We start from the raw sequence: 21,581 nt of genomic DNA, 5'->3' as shown, positions 1-21,581 counted from the left end.
TTTTGAATCCACCCAACCTGCCCCTGAGCTGGTCCTGAGCCAGAGACCAGGGGATGGTGGCAGTGACCAGTCCCTGGTCCAGTGAGCAGTCCACAGCCTCAGAGCAGCTCAGTCACCCAGGTGAGAAACACTGCCCAGGTACAACCCAACACATCCCTGCGGCCCTGGGAGGAGAGTGGGGAGCAGGGCAGGGGCTGTGCCCGAGGGTGAGGCTGTAGAGAGGGCAAAAAGCACAGCAGGGGCCACCCCAGGACATGGGACCAGCACTTGGGGACACGGGACCAGCACCTGGCTGTACTGGGTGCCTGGGGGTCTCTCTCAGCTCATCAGTGCAGGTGGAGAGGCTCCTCCTGCTAAAGGTTTATAGGGCACTCCTGCTGTGATTATCAGCAGGCCATTGGGATGCTGAGATAAGGAAGCTTGGAACTGCCCAAAGAACTGAGTAATTATCCTGATTCTCGGAACACAGGGGCGACAACCTGTGATGGGTCTTATCTATCCTTACTTATGTCGCTTTTATGGATACTCTAAAAGCAATGCAATACTGTGAAAAAAGTATTAGGTTGCATTAGTTCTTTAATATTTACTAAACATTTATGGAAAAAAGCAATGTAGTTTCTCTTCGGACGCATTCTTTACATTTAATGTCCACAATGTTTATTCCTTTCAGTCTTTACATTTCACACATTGACTGGCAGTAAATTGGGCTGAAGTTGTTTCTGAACCAAAGCTGCTGCTGGTTCCTGGTGCTCTTTGATAGATCATGCACTGCCCCAGCAAGAGGTTATCTTACCATTAACTGTGTGCATGACACAGCAGGATCACCTGGGAACAACAATGATCCCAATCAGGGTCATGGCAGTTAAAACACCCATTTACAACCTCAGCTCCCACCGAGGAGATCATTAACAGGCTGACTTGTCAGTAACAGTTTCCAGTTGACTTTGGCTTGTGTTTCCAGAATGAGAATCAAAAAACACTTCCATGGAAGATGCAGAAAGGGATAGGCTGTAGTCAGTGGGACAAAATACAGGATCACAAAGTCTTTACAGATGATGTGGAAAATGGCATCACCACTCAATAGCCCTTGGGAGGACCCCGGGATCCTCAGGAAGGGCTGTCCCCAGCTCCAGGGACTGGCACAGCAAAACCCAGAGCACAGAGCAACTCAGCTTGACTTGAGCTGAGCTTTACCTGAGCCCACCTGGCAGTGGGGCCCGGTTCCCTGGGAAGGAGGGCACGGCCCAGCACATCCCTGGTGGAAGGTTCTGCCAGCTGCTGCCAACTGGAATGGCCCTGGAAGGATTTTCTCACTCATACAATATCTTATCCTGGACTAAGACATGAATAATATCCAAGTGTGACTCAAACCAGCTTGTGAGGGGCTGAATGTTTACATTTAGACCAAGAGAGCAGAGGGAGCCTGGCATTCCACCTCCAGTGGGGTTAAGAATGGGGCTGGGATTAAGGACACGGTGTTGCTCCCAGATCTGCCAGGCTGGCTGTTTATAACCAGCATTTTCCATTCTTTCAGCCAACCCCACTTGTGCTGCTGAGGCTGCCGAGCAGCCCTGGCAGCAGAGCCTGGGAACAGGAGCTGCCAGCACAGGTCAGCAAGGCAGGAGCAGCAGGAGCTGTTTGTGGGGTGGGTCTGTGCCAGGATCTCACACAGCCGGACACCACATCCCAGCCCACGCCTCCTGCACAGGGAGCATCCCCCCAGAGCTGGGGACAGAGCACGGGGGTGAGGACACAGGAGCACATGGACACACCACTGGAAGCAGGAACCCTGTGCTGAGCTCCAGGCAGCAAGTCCAGGCTGAGGAATGAGGAATAAATTCCTTCCTGGAGTTTTCTGCACAGAGGCTGAGCCTCTCCACTGGCTCTGGTGGCTCCAGAGATGGGAGCAGGTGGGATCCCACAGCAGAGTCCTCACACGGGCAGGATGAGCTGCCTGGGTACCTTTTGCAGTCAGATATTTTGCTGGAGCTACAAGCATTTTTTTGCTTTTGTTTTTTTTTTAATACAGGAAGGGATTATCTGGGAATTTGTGTTTCCCACCGCAGACCTGGAGGTCAGCTGCAAAGGAAAGCTGGTGGCTGCAGCATGAGCAGAGGTGCAAAAAGCTTTATCTGTTTCTACCTAATTCTATATCCCATGGGTAACCTGAATTTTCTGCTTCCCAGCCAAATAAGAGGAAAAGAGAAAAGCCTCTCTGAAAGTGTCACATCCACGGAGCCTATGATCCCCCAGGCCTCTCCAGCTGAGGGAATGTTCCCTGCAGGCACCAGAGAACATCCTCAGGCACTCCCAGCACTGAGCCAGGCTGAGGAGCAGGGCTGGGACACCTGAGGCCCTTCCTGCCACCCTCCTCTCCTGGAGGTGACACTGCCAGCCCGGGCAATAACACATTTATCACATTTAACAGGTGAGATAACACATTTACCCAGGCATGGGCTGGGGGTCACATCCAACTCTGTCTCCAGCAAGGGCAGCACAAACTCCACCCACAGCTGGGGAACAGCCAGGGCTGGCACCCGGTTTGGCCATCTGGGTTTCATCTACTTCTCCTCAAGTGAACCAGGTGTGCCCACCCTGCTGAAGGCAGCTGCAGCACAGGGCAGCAGCAGCTCCCTGCTGGGACAGGGCACCGGGGATGGATGGAGCTGCTCCCTGCTCACCCCTCACCCAGCCCAGGCACACGGAACTGCCGGCGGCACAGGAGAGAACTGGTTTCAGACACACCCCGAGAGCAGGTGCTGAGAGCTGAGGGAACAGCTAGGAGTGGAATGGCAGATTGTCCTGTGTGCCCAGCAGCCACAGCTGCCCCGGGCAGGGCACTGAGGGAGCCCCAGAACCTCCAGGGGATGCTGCAGGAGCACAGGGGGTGAGGAACACACGGGGCCTTGGAGCTGTCCTGGCTGGGACCACGCTGGGCTCATCCTTTACAGGCTGGTCTCACTGAGGAAGTTCCAGGCTCTATTTTTACCTCTAAAGTTTAAATAATTACAATTTTTATTTGCCTCTGCTAACCCCTTCCTTTCCCAGCAGCCAACTGAAAAACTTCACCAGTGAAAAAGGGGAATAAAAGTGTTTTCCTCTGTCACCAGTGGTTAACTCCAAGGACACTGCTGCACACAGGACATCAAACATCACAACTCTATCCCAGTCACAGCTCTGAGAGAATTTCATATCTTTAGGCATATGAATGCTACAAAGGAAAAAATATGTTCATGTCATAAACATCACAAGCTATGAGGAATATAGATCTTTGGAGGGAAATGCATTCATCAGTTGTCATATCCCATAAACTGCACCAGGAGAACGGTCCATAATGTCCATTCCAACACAGAAATTACTGTACAGTCTACCTTCTACTTTGCACCCCAAGTACTACAAGTGGTCAGTGAGGATATACAACAATTCTACAGAGAAATCACTCAAGTGGATACATAAATGGGCCCTTTGGGGGTTAAATAAGATTTTCAATAGTTGCACAATGCTACATTCATGCTACCAAGTTCACTGAATTGGGATTTGAGAAAGGAAGAACAGTTTGCCTGTCTCCAGTTAGGAGGTAAAAGGGTCAGAAAGGGAGAGAGTTTTGTGTCAGCATTTTAATCCTCCCACAACCATTTCCTTCTCCAGATAACATGACTTTGTGCTTTCAGTGCACCTCTGGCTCCCACCGCTCACTGCAGAGCTGGTGGAAGCTCTGATGTTAAACAGTAATTGGCATAAATTTGAGGTTCTTTTTCCTTTATATCTGGCATTTTCTTCCAAAAGCTACAGGCTGGTGCCTGTTCTCCCCTTCACTGTAAGTCTGGCAAACCTGACTGAGTCCAGGGATGAGACACGGCTACCAAAGCTCCCAGCCTGAGGGAGGCAACAGCCCACACCTGTCTGTGTGGCTTTCAGTGACTTTAAACTACCTCTCTCTACCCATTCTTCTCTTTACTTATATACACTATTTCTTCAAAAGTTTTGCTATAAAACTGCTCTAAATATAAAGGGTTCAGCAGTTCTAGCCAGCTCTCCCCAAAATCACAACCACAGGTATGTCACAGGGGAAGGAGGACTCTACAGATCAGAACATCAAGTTCTCTTTGTATGTAGTTAAAAGAAGATTTGTACATGTATTTTCCTTCACTTCACAATCAACAAATTTGAGATACCAGGAAATCAGGAAAATAAGGTAATCCTTCCCTGTTACTTCCTTTGCTTGTAAAAGAAATAACTTGTGTCACCTCCCAGAATTGCCAGTGACCTACACAGACACTAAGTACTATTTGTGCCCTGAAAGGACTGCAGAACGTGAAAAAAGCCCCATTCCCGAAACCAAAAAAGCACCCCCTTACCTAACCAAACAAAAATAAATAGGTTCCAAAAGGTACCATCAAATATCAAGTACGGACCTGGGCTCTCGGGCTGCTCTGACAGAGCTTGGGGTTTTCTCTGTCCTACACAGGAAGGGGTGAGCAGCTCAGACCAAAAACAGGTCAGGGGAAAAGGGCTGTGTTATGCACGAACAACTGGCAATCAAGTGAACAAAGAAGAGTCAAACTCATGCTCCAAGCCTGTGCTGTGTCCCTCCAGAAGCATTTCTCCCAAATACCTCAGTGCTCAGCCCCCTCAGAGGGGTCTCCACACAGGAGGAGAGCTCCTCTCCCAGCACACAGCAAAACACTGGCATGAACAATTAATTACCATGGCTATTAATTTCTAATTCGTTTTTATACCAAAGCGAGCCTGACTGAAGCTTCCCAGCCAGGTCCCGTGTTTCTAACCTAAAGTATTTCAGCAAAACTAAAGTTCCATAGTTTTGCAAGCAGCAAAATAGAAAGTAATGAAGTTGTGGCTAACTGGAGGAGAACTACACATTTGTGAGAGCATGTACAGGTAGTGCAGCACAGCTACTCTGAAAGGAACCAAACCAATGCAGCAGACATGCAGGGTCTGCTAACTTATGTTAAAACCATGTTTGCTGGTGATTAAATATGTCTACAGAAGATATATTACCATTCTGAATATATTTTCAAGCAGACCAAAAATACCTCATCTATTGGTTATGGTGTGTTATTTTTAACTAATTAAATATCAGGAGGGATTTTACCTCCTCCCTCACTATAAAAATTGCACTTATTTTCTATTAAACAAAACAAACGAAAAAGAAGATTTCAATTCTATATCCCAGTATATATTCACATGGAAACAGGATCATCTTGCTCTAAGCTTGCAGGAGTAGGTGTAGCAGTCCTTGCTCTCCAGGACTCCCAGCACAGAAAGTCCCACCAGGACAACCCCCTGCTTCCTCTGTGCTCTGGTGACTTCTTCGCTGTAGTGCATGGGTTAATTGGGTTTGTGTTGGGTTTTTTTTGTAAGAAAACCTGAGCTTCAAAAGTCTTTAAAAGGACCTGGAATCAAATCTGGCCCATTCTGACCCAAAACAGCTCAGTTCTGCCAGGAACTCCATCCTGTCCTCGTTTCACACAGCTCCTCCTGAGGCCCCACGGCTCGGACTGAGGCCAGCGAGGTGTCACTGTCACCCCCTTCCCTCCAGTCTCTCTTGGCCCAGGAGACTTCTCCTGCCGACACTTCCGAGGGCTCCTCCTTCCCTCCCTTTAGCACTGCTGCCTCCCGTAGGGCTGTGAAGGGCTCCCCGTGCCAATAAAAAAGTCTCTCTGCAATAAAGCATGACTTCTTGGACACTGGTGATGAGCTTCCTCTTGCAAAGTCTTCTCCAGCTCATAAAATGTCATCGTAATCCAACAGTTTGGAGTGCTGGCGGGTCTTCCAGAGGCGGTAAAGGCGGAAGTCAAAGTAAGTCTCAATCATTTGCTTACCTAGAATGAAACGAGGCACAGGGGTCACACCCTGAAAGGAGCATGAGGGAGAGGAGACAGAACACAGCAGCACAAACCCCCAGCCCTGTGGGCACAGGGCTGACACTGGGCACGTGGAGGAGCCCGTGAGAACCAAACATCTTTTTAGATCTCCTCAGCCACGAGCAGCTCCCTGTAATCCCTTGGCAGGGTTTGTCCCTGGGGGCAGGAACTGAGCACAAAGTCTGTTTCCAGACTTTGACCTCTCTGCTCTGAGGGCTGAGGGGAGCTGGGAGCTGGAGATGATCAGCCACAGCCTGCATGAGGCACAGGCAACTTCAGAGGCTGTAAACCAAGAGTTAACTCCTTGTAAAGAAACACTAAAAATAACGAACACTGAAAATTCAAACTTAAAAATGCTTATTTTTTTAAATGATCAGGTCAACCCTGTCCTGCTCCTGTCTGTGCTCCCAGCAATGAGCTCACAGCACACACCAGTGCCAGCTGTGCCCCCCAGTCCCTCTGACTGAAGGGGGACTCACAGGCAGCCAGGAGGTGCACTTGAAAACACAAGGGCAAACAACCCTGCACTCAGACAGGGCTCAAGGAGGGGATTTTCGCTTGTGAGGCCTGATGAAGATTAGTTTTAGATGACTTTGCAAAGGATTACGAGGGTACACTCTTAGTACATCCCAGACTGATCAAGGGGATCAATTCAGACGTATTCTTCAGCCCAGCCTCCTGAAAGCTCAGCTGCTCTAATGCCTGCACACAGAACCCACTGCCTGGCCTGCTGAGCTGCCCACAAACCCAGGAATTTCCCTGCAAGCTGCTCCTGGACACATCCGAGCATGTTTGCTCTGTGCAGGCATTAGAGCACCTGATCATGCACAGGGAACTGAACAGCCTGGGCTGGAGGGAGGTGACCCTGCCCATGGATGGGCTGGAACTGGGGAATCCTTAAGGTCCCTTCCAACCCAAACCAGTCTGTGACTGTGATTCTGGGAGCTCTGCACTGTTGAGCACCAATGTGCTCGACTCCTGCACATTCCTGAGGGTGAAGGGAGGTAAGAAAAACCCATCAGTGCTGAGACCAGAGTTCTGGGCAGCAGAGAAGTGCCTACAGGTGAATCCAGAATGGTTTTATTGGTCAAGAACTACAGCAACGATAAAAGAACATGGGCAAATTCAGAATCTGTCACTTGTGAAACTGCACTGTGAATTACTGACATTGACCAATGAACAGGAAAAATCCTGTAGCTTCTTGAAATACCTTGAGCTACAGGAAAAAAAAAAAAAAAAGGGAAAAGGGCCAGCAGACTGAGCTGTAGAATGGTTCTGATGGGCCATATCCCAGTTGCTTACTGACACAATTCACTTGGTGCCAGTGGTTTCAGCTCTGGAGAAGAGACCCCAGCACAAGCTGGCTACAGAAAAGGTTTTGCTCCATGTGCATTTGCCCCACAGACTCCCCGTGCCCTAATAATGATGCATTCTCCTACACTCAGCCTGGAAAGCTGTTTCCTTTGCATTGCCAGGAATCCTGGGAGAGGCCTCAGGCACAACAAACAGGGCATTTGAAATGTGAACATATGCAGGAACTGCAAGGGGAAAGCCAGGGGCAGCAGCTGAACTACACAAGGTGGTTACAAGCAAAACAAAGACCATGGCAGGACTTAAGGGAGTCAAAACTGCTTTTTCATGAAGATGCCCCCAGAGGAGGCAGACTGGTTAGCAAGGTGGGTGTGTGTGTGTCTTTGTACAGGAAATAAATTACCTTGAGCTGATAGTTCAAGTGGAGACTCAAAGGCAACCCTATAAGGATTCATTAAGTTTTTCAGATTCTGAAATAGCTGAAAGGAAAACATATCATAAAGGTGAAAACAGTGACGACTCCTGAGCAAAGCACTGCCCATCTTTGTTCTGGAAAACCTTCCACCCATGTCCTTTAACACATCTATCTCACCAGTAAATAAATAAACCAAGTGCTTTGAACAACTGCTCTCCTCAAAGGTTCAGTTATTTGCCCTGCACATCACTAATCCTTCTTCCCCTGCCCCACAGTCCAGAGGGTTCTCCCACAGCACAGGACATTCCCAGCCAGCCTTCTGCAGGTTTAGAGCTCCCAGTGTGACTCTGGCCTACCTGTGCCCAGCAGACATTCCAGGGGTGACCCACAAGCTCCTACCTTCTCCCCATTGGGGTTTCCAAGAACATAGCAGCCCATGATGTGGATGATATTTGGTTCAGGATTGACTTTACTCATCAGCCGGCTCAACCTCTTCCAGAAGCTGGAAAAAACAGAACACTCTTAAAAAAAAAAAAATCTCTCCTCATAGGCATGATTAATGCCAAAGATGTGTGCACACAGCACTCACACAGGGCCCAAGGTTTGTGTCCTGGGCAGGAAACTGCTCAGGAAGAGCCATTGGATCCCAGATAAGGAAGAACAAGGGCCTGAGGAGCAGGTCCAAGTCATGTGGCAGAGAAGGAGGAACAGTCCAGTGAGCCAAGGGAGCTCCAAGGTGAGGAGAAGGGAGCCAAGTCCCCCAGGAGTGCTTCTGGAGTGACAGTTTCACCAAGCATCCCCTCCAGCTTCCTCTCTCCCATTTCTATCAACAGCTGCCCTTTCTGAACACCAGGGTTATCAGTGCACTGGTTCATTTCCAGGGCATGAAATCAGCAGGGAACAGCTGGAGAGATTGTTCTGAGTGAGACAATACAGCCCAGGCAGCTCCATGTCAGCCCGTGCTTGGTGCTGCTCGCAGTCATCCCCCTTGATGTGCAGTGACTGTGACCAGGGACTTGGTGCCTGAGGGATGTGAAACACGACCCCCTTCCCTGGGCAGAGGGCTGGAGCAACTTTAGGGGGCTCTAAAGCCCAGAAATTCCTCCATGGATGTTCCAACCAGACTACAACCTCAGTTTTCCTCAGCACTGCCTCCCAGGAACACACAAGCTGGCTGGAGATGTTCACTTCCAAGCTCCCAAACTTTCAGCTGTGTGTTCACAACTTTCTGCAGATCCCTGATTTATCAGCTTGGGAGCAGCTATGCCTGGGATGTGCTCAGAATCGTGGATGTGCACACGTGCTGGAGAATTCCACAGCCAGTGTTTGTGCCAGGGCATGAGATTGCTGAGCAGATGTTGATTTTAATACTCAGTTCTCATGCCAACAAAAAGTTGTGTAGGAGCAGGTTGGTGTACATCCTCTCCCCCACAGCCAGGCTCTGTTAGCCAAGCAAGTTTGAGCCAGCACAAGCGAGTAGGCAGCAAAGCAGGCAAAGCTTTCCTCTCTGTAAGGAGCAGCAAAATTGCTCAGCACTCCCAGCTGAAGGCTGGCATGTTACTGAAAAGCCTCCTCAGTAACAGGCTGGACTTTGAGCAGGCTTTGCAGAGACAAATTCCATTTCCCCCTGGCCAGAGCTGTGGGGGAACACCCTGGATTTCTGCCATAGTCACCAGCTTAGCAATGGTATCACAGCACCAGAGGTTCAAGGTGCATGTTCTCATTTCTGATCAGCAAAACTGTTTTTAGTAGAAGAAATATATTTTTTCCTCCTTTTTTGACAGTCTCTATCCACAGAGACACTAAGCAGATAGAAGTGTAAATCTCCCGGTGACAGGGCTGCAGCACTCCAGGGATGAGCTCAGCTCTGCCACCTTTGCTGTCACCCCTGAATGAGCTGTTAGATGCTATTCAGTGCCTCCTCAGCCTCCTCATCCCCTGACCAAGCCACCCCAGCTCCCTTTACTTCTGCTCCACCACGTGCCACAAACATTGAGCAAATCCAGCAGAGAAACACCATGCAAGCCCAGAACACAACACAGCCACTCACAGGATCAGATCTTCCTCCTTCTCCACTTTGGCGAAAGTGGCGACTTTGTTCTTTAACAAGTATAAGTGCCCGGGGCCTCCCTGCGAGAGACAGACAGACAGATGGAAACCCCTTTGCCCAGGCCCTGAGGAAACAAACCCTGGATGCGTTTCCTGTCCTGCCCAGCCATTCCCAGAAGTGCCACAAGGGAGCAGGGCAGCCCTGCACTGCGGCCACGCTCAGGGACATCCACACACGGGCAGTGTGCTGGGGGCTGGATTCTCTGGTTTTTGCTGTTCTGTGCCCACATCACTCTCAAAAGGCACAATAATAGATCAAAAACCCCACTGTGGGTGGCTGGAGAGTAATAGGGAAGACAAAGTTCCTGTCACTTGGAGATGCTTGGGGTGGGCAGAGGAGAAGCTGAGCACAGCAGGGACCGCAGGCAAGGGCTGGCACTGCAGAGGAACTGGACTTGGGCAGGAGGAGGCATAAAGAGACTGACACAACACCAGGAACATTAAAAGTCACAATCCCCATGTCACTGTGCAGCAAAGCTGCTCCTGGGTAGCACTGGGCATGTGGAGGGAATTAAGTCAGGTCACCTCCCTCACTGCTGGGCAAGTCCACAGCTGACCACCACGAGGAACAGCAGACTTGGGAAGGAAATCCCCAGCAACCCCCAATCCAGCAGGGCCTGGACAGTCCCAGCACAGCTCCAGCCTGACCCTTCTCCTGCATCCTCAGTCTCCAGCTCCCAGCTGAGCCACCTGCCAGCCTGGCCCACAACACACACCACTGCCACTGTCACACTGAAGCTGGATGGAAAACCATAACCATGACACTGCGAGTGTTTGCTCCTGTCTCTGGAATCCTTTCTAGCCCAGTGCTGATGCTGGTTTGTCTGGGGTTCCTTGAGCAAATCAGCCCAGCTCTTGACTTGGCCTCACTAAATCAGATTTGATTTCCTGCTGTCACAGCAACTTGAGACTGCTCCATGTCTGGGAAATGGGAAGTGAAAGCTGTGCCTTGGCAGCGACTTTAATGGAAGATGACTTTGGAATATTGGTTGCTTTATGTCATTTTTTCCCACAGAAAACAACAAATTTGTAACAAATCACCCAAGTGTTTAACAACTTTCACGTACCTGGCAAAATATCAGCATCTTCCAGATTTTGCAGCCTTTCCGATAAATGTTCAGTTTTTTCTCTATTTCCTCTGCAAAAAAGCCCAACCAAACAAAATGTGTTGGAAAAGGTGAAGCATGCACAAAGCTCAAAATTAACCTTATTTATTTACACTTAGTCCTGAGGGCAGGAAGCTGAGCTGGCAGGGGTGCTCAGTACATGCCAAGGATGCTGTGGGAGCAGAAACACCAGCAGGTGACAGGGCAGAGAAGGGATGGAACAGCACCAGACACTGCTCTGCAGTGACCACAGCTCCAGAGCAGCCCCAGCCCTCCTGGCCCTCTGTCACTGCTCCCACTCCCCACCACAGGTACAATGAACAGGCACCTGCTGCGCCGTGCCTCAGTTTCCCTGCCACAAACCATGAGTTTAGCACAGAAAACAGGCCACAGAAGTGAATGTTTATTACAGCAGCACATCCAAGAGCAGCCAACTGACTGTCAGGGGTCAGTGGGGTGACAAAAACACCTCTCTGAGTGGCAGCTAAAGCACAGGGCAGCTGAGTGACTTAAATATTGATGGTTACATTTGCAATGGGCAGGAGATAAGAAAAGGAGGCAACACGTACCCAGGATGTCATCAAAGGTGGCGTGCTCATGGTCCTGGAAACCAAGACAGAAGACATATAAAGGTTCACTGTCACTCCACCAGCTCCCTAATAACCACACAATCCCACTCCCAAGGATGCTTTAAGAGCACATTTACACAACTGATGGCTGCTGGTCACAGCAGCAGTAACCCTCACCCTAAATCACATTTCAGCACAGAACCTGAAGACTGAACAGTCCATGAAGATTAAATCCACCCAAAGGCTTGAAGCCTGCAGACACATCCAAAGCACACGCTGTCCCTCAAATGCAGTCAACATCAGCAATGCCTGTTTGCCTGTGTTTTGCAGCAGTCTCTGGCTTTACCCTGTCCAAGCTGGCTGACAAACAGCTGCACTCCCAACACAGCTGCCTCTGCCACAGCAGGGTCATCAGAACTGAACAACCCTCCAAGGAAGAGAGACGAGAGCAGCAAGGCTAAACCCCAGCAGCACTGCCTGCTGCTCACTGCCAGTGGTCTTGATGGGCTCCCAGCCCCACCTTCCCTTGCAAATTAAGTGATTAGAAAAAGAAACCCATGACTCCTCACTGCTGTTTCAGACACCTGCTCAGGCCAGACTCCCAGGGAAAGTCAGAGTTAAATTAATGACTGACAGGGATGCCCCACTGCAGGTGGGGTGATGGGGTTGCTGGATCACCGCTGAGTTCTGAGCGCTGCTGATCCCAAGGATGAGCATAAGGAGGAGCCCTAAGCCTGGCAATGCCTGCCCTGCCTTCCCTTGATAATCCTCCCACGCAGCTTGGCTGGGCCTGCAGAGCCCAGAGCCCACGTGTGCCGTTTTCACCCCACTAGACTGTTGCACCTAGACCTGAGTCCCCACAAAACTACCCCAGACCCCAAAGTTGGGTTCAACACACCCCCAGTCCTTTCCTGACAGTTTCTCCAAATCCCATCAGCATTTCGGAGTCACCCTAACAGGAATTAGGTAAAGGAAAAAGTGTCCTCATCCACAGCAGAACTGATTTACTTACATAGAGGATGGGGATGATGGAGGGGTCGTCCCTGCGGATAATTGTTGGGACATACTCTGCTTTGGGCACCTTGGAAGAAATGAGCTGCAAAGGGGAAAAAAGGTGTAACAACATGAGGAGAAGGCAGTAGAGTCCTGACAGAAGCACAAAGGCCATGGTACCCTGTTCAGCTGGTCTCAGGTGTGACTCGAGGTAGCAGCTAACCCAGCCTATGCACATCCCAATGGAAGGTTTCCAGCCCAGAGCAACCCCAGGCCTGCCGAGTGCTCCTGATGTCCATGAGCACACAGCTCTGCCCTCAGACTGCACTGGGGCCAGAACAGGCTGGAAAGGCGAGGCTGGGGTACACAGAGGATGGAGCAGCTCATGCACCACCATGGATGACTGTATCCCTGTGAGGATCACTCCTGCAAAACCTCCTTTTGGCTGTATGGAGTGTTCAGTGTCTGGTGGGATCTGTACAGGGTCCAGCCAAGGGCTGGCCCTGCACCAGGCACAGCAGGCACAGGGTGTAGGTGTCAGACAGTGCCTGACAACTCTGGCTGAAGCCTCAGTGGCTCCAGCAGCACCAGAGCCTGAACTCTGTCGTGATTCCAGGCCCCTCAGTTCCTCACTGTGGGAGCAGAGCTGGCAGTGGTGCTAAGGTCTCTATTTTCAGGGTTACCAAGCCTCAGGCTGACTTGATTCTTTGTTGGTGTCAGTCCTACTCTGATTTAGACTACAGATTCCTCCATCTAGTTTTCTTTCAATGCACTATCCCCAGCAACAACACATCTGAACCCATGTCATGTCTTGGTTCATCTGGGTGACCCTCACAGACACCTGAGGCTGTGCTTATACAAAAGACTTCCCATGAAGATCCTGAACTTAGCAGCCCTGAAAGGACAGGCAGAACATAAGCTGGAAGCTCTCACCATTATTTTTGGTGGAATAAAGTCTTCTCCGTCACATGCCATGGCTTCAAGTTCCTTTTCTGCTTCCCAGTTCAAGTCAAAGTCACCATCCAGAGTCCCGCAGGAATCCTGAAGGTCATGGCCTGCCAGAACACAGGGAGCATTACAAGGGTAGATCAGCATTCCCCACTCCATCCTGCCTTGGCAGCTTCTTCACAAGAGGCGCAATGACACTCGTGCTCTCTTGTCACCCACAGAGTGACAGACACCACTCTGGGGCTGGTGTCTTCAAACAGACAAACATGTAACAAATGAAGAGTGCACAGAGAGCTCACATCACGTGTCACAGAAATTCATCACTCTTGCAGTCACCAAGCTTGGTTTTCAAATGCTAAGTCACAACAGTCACCCTGTCACTCCAGAAACGGGGAAGGAGACAGAACACAGAGAGACTCTCTACACTTCAGCACTGCCAGGCTGATAACCAAAAGTCCAAAGACTTCAAAGCTGGTCTCCTTGTAGAAATTACTGCTCTGACTACATCTTTTCAGGGATTATAAAGAAAATCTGACTTGTTGGTCAGACTGATCCTGGCAGAGAAGTCTTAGAGCGTGCGTGAGGACAGCTGCAACAAACACAGTCATATTGCAACAGTAGACTTGAACTTGCTCTCCAAATCAACCTTACCTGTTGGCCTTCAATGCCTCCTGGGGAAAAAAACATCTGGAAGGAATATAATTGACCATTAAAGGTTAAAAACAGAGATGGTTGCTGGACTGAGGAAAGAGAACCGAGGTGCCACTGTTTGTGCCTTTGGGGATGTCCAAGTGTCGCTGGGCAATGCCCGGAGCCTGTGTGAACCACGGCTTTTCCATGGCTTTTCCATGGCTTTTCCATCCGCCTCCGGGCAGCTGAGGGAGCAGGGAGGAGTCAGACTGCCAAACAACAGGGTCATATTGTGAACCTGGCCTTTCATACACCTCCCCTTGCAGCCTGGGCCTTCTACACCTAGCAGGGCCAGATCTCGTGCTTACCTGGTAGATCAGGTCATTTCGTTAGTGAAATTCACTTCAACCTAGGCAAACTCATATCCACCAAGCTCCTGCCTACAGGCTTGCAATAAAATCTGTGTAAAACAGCCATTTATAAGAATACAGATGCTGGCATTCCTTCCTGTAAATGAACACAACAGCATCTCAGTCCCCTCAAGCAGAACATGGCAGCATTACTGCCATGTATTACTGGGGATTCCCAGAGGGATTCCTGGCAGCCCAAATGAAGATCAGATTGCCCCAAGCTATCACCTATGCAGGAAACCAAGCTCCATCTCATCAGCTGTGTTCTTGAGCTATTCCAGGCTAGGAAAGAGCTCAGAAGGGGCTCCTGGCATAGGAAGCCACGTTAGCCCCACTATGGTGAAGGCAGCCTTGGACTGGTGAGTTTCCAGAGAGGTTGTTTTGGTGCCAAGAGGATAAGGGATGATGGGAACAGAGGGCTGTAAGAGAGCTGTACCACTGGGTACCCTTCAGCAACTGCTCAATAATCTGAAGTTGGATGAGTGGTGCTCTACAAATAATTACAGGTACACACAGATGAACAGGTACATACACCTGGAGCGTCACCTGCTCCGATCTCAGCAAACTAAAAAAGGATCACAGACAGGACAGAGGGCACAGAGGAGTTACTCCAGTGGGACCCCAGTCAACAAGTACTGGAGGGTTTGCCCACAGGAGGAAGCTCAAAGGACTCAGAACTCACTTTCTCGAGAGTCATGGAAGGAATCAGCTTTGATGGGAGTCGGGTCACTCCAGGACCTGCTGAAGCTCCTCTCACGCCGTTCGGCAAATGCTAAAGGATAAAACCAGAGCACGACATTAACAGATCCCAAAGCACCTCTGCTGCTGCCAGCAAACAATCATCCAGCAGACTGCCACCAAAGCCACACATTACAGACTCCCCTGGGCTGGTCCTTCCACTTGGCAAACGTGAGTCCTTTCCACACAGCAGAGACAAGTGCCCACTTGTGCACAGGATGGGACATGGAACACAAAAAAAGGACAACACTTGATGGTCTCTCCTTAAATGCACACAGCTCAAACCTCAATTTAACCAAGGCCAGTCCAGTGTCCCAGTGTAAATGCTCAGGTTCCAAGGCCTCACAGAAACGTGCACTGCACAGGTAACGACACCTGCATGGCAGAAGGCAGCTGTAGCTCTCCAGTCAGTCCTCCCTTCGTGTTCTACTGGCATCCCAGTCAGAGCTGGACCAAACAGCAGGGAGGGGATGTCTCTGGAAAGCTCATGCTTTCTACATTTTGTTGCAAAAGAGGAAATCCTTCAGCCTTTGCTTGCCTGCACTCTTGTGAGCACTACTCATGGCTTTTTTTCCTCCTGAGGAGTGCTGTATTGTTTGCACTGGCATTTCCCAAGCACAAACCAGGGAGCTTGGCTCAGGCGGCTTCACCACAGGCAAATTCCTGGGAACTGGCAACCACCACGTCTGACTTGGCAAGCCCATGTGAGAGCCATTATGCCAGGATTAACAGCCACTTATGGGTGCTAATACCTATTTCTGGTGGCAGACAGAGTGTGCAGCAGGGAACTGAGTAACAGCAGCACAGGAATTCACTGCAGATCAGCATCACAAGAGCAGCCTGTCCCCTGCTGAAGTGTGGCCAGGGTGGGTGTCTGGGGAGACAAACCATGTCTTCAGTTCTTCAGGTGATCTCCATCCTCAGCTTTGAGATAAACCCAGGCATTTAGCTACTGTGCACAGAAAGAAAGCTTTGAAAACATGACTCAAGAGTTCCTGAGGCAGAGGCACGCCTGAGTTTCAGCCTGAGTTTCACGGAGGTAAGCCCTGTGCACGTCAAGCAGTGCTAACACAGATGCCAATGAAAGGGCAAAGCTCTTTGCTGATCACTTCTCACAGCACATGAGAGAGGAAAGAATGCAAATCGAACTCAGCAATGCTTTGCTGTGAGCACTCTGTGCATGATGCCTAGCCAGGGGGTGGGAAGAACAAGATGCTTTCTCTTCTGGAGCAATCCTCAGCTCCCAGGAGCAGGTTACACCACTTTCAAAGTGCTAAGGGAGTCACCCAACCAAGTTTTGGAGGATTATTGCCTTCACCAGGGAAAGGGAACTGCAATTTTGCAGTCCTAAGAGGTGATTTCTTCCCCAGTGAGGCATAAGACTCCCTGATTTGCCCTTTGCTCCAATTTCTTCTCTGATCCTCTTCTTTCTTCTTTCCACCATCATCTCAGTTCCCACCAGACCACTCTCCCCAGGGCCAGCTGTGGAGATGACAGTGGGACAGGGCAGGAGAGGACATCCAGCAGTCTGTGTGGTACATGGAGCCACAGCTGGTCATAGCTGCAGAGAGAGGCCAGGCAGCTCTGCTGGACTCGCAGCTCGAGTTCTCCTCACTGGCCTCCACCCCAGTGATCACCAAAATCCACACAGGGGACAAGGATGCTGCAGCTTTCCTTCCACACCTTGCACCAGAGAAGTCCCACAGCCACAACAGAGGGTCCTTGGGAACAGCCTCCAGGCTGCTGCAGGCATCCACATGTCCTGGACACTTGCAATCACCTGGCCTTCTTGTTTGCAGGATAAAATGGCACCAAGAGGTCAATTCCTCTCTCCAGCCCAAAGCCAGGTCCTTTCAACCCACATCTGCATGTGACAGAATTCCCACAAACCCCACCAAGCCCAGCTCCTCACAGCCACACTTCCAGGTGCTCACTTACTTTGTGCTTTAACCCTTCGGCTCCCCACCATGCGGAGGTGCTTCCGAAAATTCCTAAAAGAAAAGGCCAAACACAACCTTTGAGAAAGGTGACAAGAAGCAACGCCTGGGCCCAACAGGATTGTGAAAACAGGGAGGAAGAAAATAAAATGGGGATGATGGCATATTTCCTTCCAGGCATTCCAAAGCTAGAGACCAGGTCCCCAGCCTGCAGTGATTTAGTGCTGCGATGGTGATGTTCATTGAGTGGGGCTGTTCTGAGCTCCCTGGGCTGGTGGTATAGGGCAAGTGGGGTCCCACAGGGCAGCCTCCTGCTTATGGCTGCTTTCCTTTTTCTCTGGTTAAGCTTTACCTGTGCTGTATTTACTGAGGACACCCACACCTGCCCGTGCTGGCAGTGTTCCCTCTTTTCCTGGTAAAAAGCAGTAACTGCTCCCCTCTCCAGCAGAATGTGGGTGCCCAGGCTCTGCACATTCGTGGCTGTGCTCATTCCCAAACACAGCAGCTCCTAAAACCCTTCCCATGCTGTTGGTAACCATGCAGCCCAAGAGCCCAAGTGCTGCTCTCCAGGTAGAGCTGGGGAGGACCAAAGCAGGTTCTCCCTCCCCGCACAGCAGAGTTCAGTGATGCTGTCTGTCCCCACGGGCCTGCTCTCCCCGTGTGCTGCTCTCTCCTGGCCTCACAGGCAGGTTCAGAGGGGCTGCAGAGCACACAGCTCCAGGGGAAAGCCCTGGGGAGCAGCTACACCCCAGAGTCAGGTCTGTGTGAAACAGAATGTCCTGCCCACTCCTCAGAGGCCATGGGAAAGGGACTCTGTTCAGCCCCTCCGAGTGCAAGGGACCAGTTTCTCTTAGTTTCTCATCACTCACAAGGCAGGAACAGGACAGGAACAAACAGGACACCAGAATAGACAGGGAGAAGCAGCATCAAGAGCAGTGTCACCTCTCCATGAACCCCATTTAGTGCCTGTGGCTTCATCCCACAGTGCAGCCCCAGGATGACAGAGAGCCCATGCACTGGGCACCCTGGAGCTGGGGAGCCTTTCTGGATTTCTTTTGGCCCTCAACACACAGGGCAAACACCAGGCAACAGACACCACAGCTGGTGAAAGGGGTAAGTCACAAGTTGTCTGGCTCACACACGTTAGTGGGATGAGTAAGGACATGGTACAACCATGCAGATGCTTCAGCAAACTGACTGGACCAAAAGACACTTCCAGCACTGACAAGAAGTTGTTCAGAGAAATTTGGATACTGCTCCTGTCCAGGAGAGCCATACAAACACAGTCCTCATGGGAGAGCACTGCACCCACATCACCTTCTGCACTTCCCCTCTTTGGCCTGGGAGCTCTTGTTGTCATCAGGCTCCAAATTCAGCAAGAAGCAAAACCAGCAGCTGGGAGCAGCATTATTCCATGCCAAACTTCTGTCTTCACTTGGGCTATTAATGTTCCCCAAAGATTTATTTTGTATCTACTTGGGTACATGAAGATTTACTGTTGTGGATCAGACAAGTGCCCCTTTAGGCACATCCCTGGCCTGGCTCTTTGTACAAAGCCTTCTGGGGTGCACCATCATTGATAACTGGGTCTGTCTCACAGTGCATTCAATTAAAATCCAAATAAATGCAACATTTCAAGGGAACCAGGGCTGTTCTTTACACAAAAATGTCTCAGACATATGTTACATGGTCTGTTGTGAGCCTGAGATCATACCACACACTGAGCACCAATACTAATTGCCCAAAGCCACTGTCACGTCCCTTGGGCTTTTGGCATTTTTAAGTAAACCCCACTTTTCTTTTAAATGCTCAGAAGTCCTCTTCACAGAGGAGTTTCTTCAGACCCTGGGGGAAGAGGGGTAAAGCAGCCTTTGCCATAGAAGAAGGTTGCTCCCAGGTGCCTGGACAGCTTGGGCTCTCCCGTAAGAGACCTAAATACCATCTCCTAAACTCTGCTGAGAGCAGCTCCAAGAAGAATCCAGCTGTTCAAGGTTAACCACTAAATAGTCACAAAATGGAATAAAGGCCTCCATCTATTTTCTTCTAGAAAAAAACAGCACTTTTTTGGAAAAGAAGTGGAAGTCTGTGACTGCCTCCTAATGTGGCTATGCTGTGAACAACCAGATCCTTCTGAGGGCTTCTTGCAGCTGCCTGGCTCCTCAGGCTCCTCTGAGCCTGCATGCCAGCATGACAGGACTGGCCCTGGGAAAGCTGCAACCAGCTCTGTGAGCAGTGGGGCTCCCCAAACCTGCCCAAATCCTGCCTGGCTCCTGCAACTGCACCCAGGAACCCTGTGGCACTTGATCCCTTACAAGATCCCTTCACCCATCATGACACAACCAGAATCCCTCAAATTTCAGTGATGAAATCTCCTTATCACTTCCTTTTCTGAACTGCTTCTCCTCCAGTGTGCCTCATGGTCTGCATGACCCCATGGCACCTCCAGGGTATCCATGCCAGGAATCCCTCCAGGGTATCCATCCCACTCCACACCCTGCAGCTCTGCCTGCAGTGGGTCACCACACTCTGCCCAGAAGACTTTTCACTACCCAAGCTCCTGGCAGCACCTCTCACCCTCCCTTCTCTGGCTGCTCCTGCAGTGGCAAAGTTCTGGGCATCCCTCACTCCACAGGCAGCAGCATCCCTGTGGCCACACCACACAATCCAGCCTCCCTGGGCAGCAGGACTCAGCACTGAAGGGGCTGGGTGAGAACAGCTGAACCCTGAAACAGCCACCAAGGGCTGCACAACAAACACCCAAACCCACAGCAGGGCTCTCCCTGCAGGACAGAGCTGAGCTCTGCCAGCAATCCCTGCAGCCAGAGCCCCTCCACTGCTCTCCCACCTCTCTGGGACATGACAGACACAGGGCTTGGGTGACTCCATCCCCGCTCCTGACTCACAGCCCCACCAAGGTTCACAACTGCTCCTGTACTCACAGCCATTTTCTAACCAAGACTTGCCTCTGCCTAACAAACTCTGAGAAATCTCTCTTTTTAAAGATACACTGTCTATTTGTTTAGAGTGTCTTTAGGTTGGATTTTTATTTCTCTTTGTTATTGATGAAAAAACACCTCACCACTCTGAAGTTGCTAAAAAAAATTCTGGCAATTAACTGGCAATTTCTCAGTTAAGAAAACCTGATGTTTTTCTCCAATTACACAGATACTCTGTTATTTTTTTAGTAGGCTGCCACAACTCTTGGCATATTTAACAGGCCAAACCAGTTCTGATTCCTACTGTGAGTAAATGATGTGCCATAAGAAGCCTGCAGAAGGAAACCAGGCCCTTCTGTAATACCTGGACAAAGAATCAGTCCCCATCCACTTTTATTTCCCTTCTATTAATGCAAAAAAAAGACTTAAAAATAGACTTCTGGTCACTAGAGATGTCAATTTTGCCTAGGTCTCAGATTTTTGAGGTGCATTTGTAGCTGCAGCAAAGGCACATACAGTATTTATCTAACCTCAAACAAATTCCTGCCTGTGGCAGGGGAGTTGGAACTAGATCATAATTTAGGTTTCTTCCAATCCAAGCCACTCTGTGATGATATGAAATTCCAAGTTGGAATGGGGGAATTGCATCTTTAATTTTTTAAGTATGTATTTTTCTGCCTGAGGCACAGATCATGCGGAAGGCTAAAAGCAACTCGACAGCGTTCTTTAAGAAGATGGAGATCAGCTATCCTGAGCATCATTCACCTCCACAGCTCCAGCAGAGCCCCTGCCAGTGCCCCCAGGACAGCACAGAGACAGGGACGGGCACGGTCAGCGCCACCAGGGCTCAGAGTGACCCCAAGGGCCCATGCAACACCAGGGCACAGCTGGGGGAGAGGGGCCCTACCTCTGGATAAGAGCTGCAGAATCAGTCTCTCGTTTCCGTCTCTTCCTCTCTGCGTAGCCCCTGAACGCCCTGGGAAACCATTTCAAGCCATTAACCAAGTCCACAGCTCGGACGTGGAGAGGACAAGGGACACACAGAGGGAAGATCTGGGCAGACAACAGAGGCTGAGCTGCCCGGGGGGGCCAGGCAGCACCGCGTGCGGGTCAGGGCACTCAGACCACAGCTCCTCGCTCCCTGCGCTGCTCCTCAAACCTCAGAACGTGGCCCAAAGGAGCACCCACCATCCCTGGGCTGCTCCTCAAACATCAGAATGTGGCCCAAAGGAGCACCCACCATCCCTGGGCTGCTCCTCAAACATCAGAACGTAGTCCAAAGAAGTAACCATCATCCCTGGGCTGCTCCTCAAACCTCAGAATGTGGCCCAAAGGAGCACCCACCATCCCTGGGCTGCTCCTCAAACATCAGAACATGGCCCAAAGGAGCACCCACCATCCCCGGGCTGCTCCTCAAACATCAGAACATGGCCCAAAGGAGCACCCACCATCCCTGGGCTGCTCCTCAAACATCAGAACGTAGCCCAAAGGAGTAACCATCATCCCTGGGCTGCTCCTCAAACATCAGAACATGGCCCAAAGGAGCACCCACCATCCCTGGGCTGCTCCTCAAACATCAGAACGTGGCCCAAAG

The 21,581-nt window shown here is 50.5% G+C and overlaps 1 protein-coding gene across 5 annotated transcripts in view; it reads right to left on the bottom strand.

The window, feature by feature from the left end:
• Positions 1 to 558: 558 nt before the first annotated feature.
• The window catches only part of NSMF (NMDA receptor synaptonuclear signaling and neuronal migration factor), a 48,412-nt gene continuing 27,389 nt past the window's right edge, over positions 559 to 21,581 (bottom strand). For 3 of the 5 annotated variants that reach the window (XM_021547668.3, XM_085594013.1, XM_085594012.1), the window contains 10 exons: positions 17,053 to 17,105; positions 15,059 to 15,148; positions 13,322 to 13,443; positions 12,408 to 12,491; positions 11,396 to 11,429; positions 10,788 to 10,858; positions 9,662 to 9,741; positions 8,011 to 8,113; positions 7,600 to 7,675; positions 559 to 5,843 (listed from right to left, as the gene is read on the bottom strand). In XM_021547668.3, coding sequence (XP_021403343.2) covers positions 5,746 to 5,843; positions 7,600 to 7,675; positions 8,011 to 8,113; positions 9,662 to 9,741; positions 10,788 to 10,858; positions 11,396 to 11,429; positions 12,408 to 12,491; positions 13,322 to 13,443; positions 15,059 to 15,148; positions 17,053 to 17,105 — 811 coding nt within the window. In that variant the 3' untranslated portion in view covers positions 559 to 5,745. Of the gene's footprint in view, positions 5,844 to 7,599; positions 7,676 to 8,010; positions 8,114 to 9,661; positions 9,742 to 10,787; positions 10,859 to 11,395; positions 11,430 to 12,407; positions 12,492 to 13,321; positions 13,444 to 15,058; positions 15,149 to 17,052; positions 17,106 to 20,894; positions 20,964 to 21,581 lie in introns of all 5 variants that reach the window. The other 2 variants (XM_085594014.1, XM_085594011.1) reach the window with 2 other exon arrangements.

The sequence above is a fragment of the Lonchura striata genome, chromosome 17 (genome assembly GCF_050655825.1).
Source record: "Lonchura striata isolate lonStrDom1 chromosome 17, ASM5065582v1, whole genome shotgun sequence".
Classification (NCBI taxonomy): domain Eukaryota; kingdom Metazoa; phylum Chordata; class Aves; order Passeriformes; family Estrildidae; genus Lonchura; species Lonchura striata.
The sequence above is the reverse complement of the archived record's forward strand: the minus strand, read 5'-3'. Positions and strand labels throughout refer to the sequence as shown.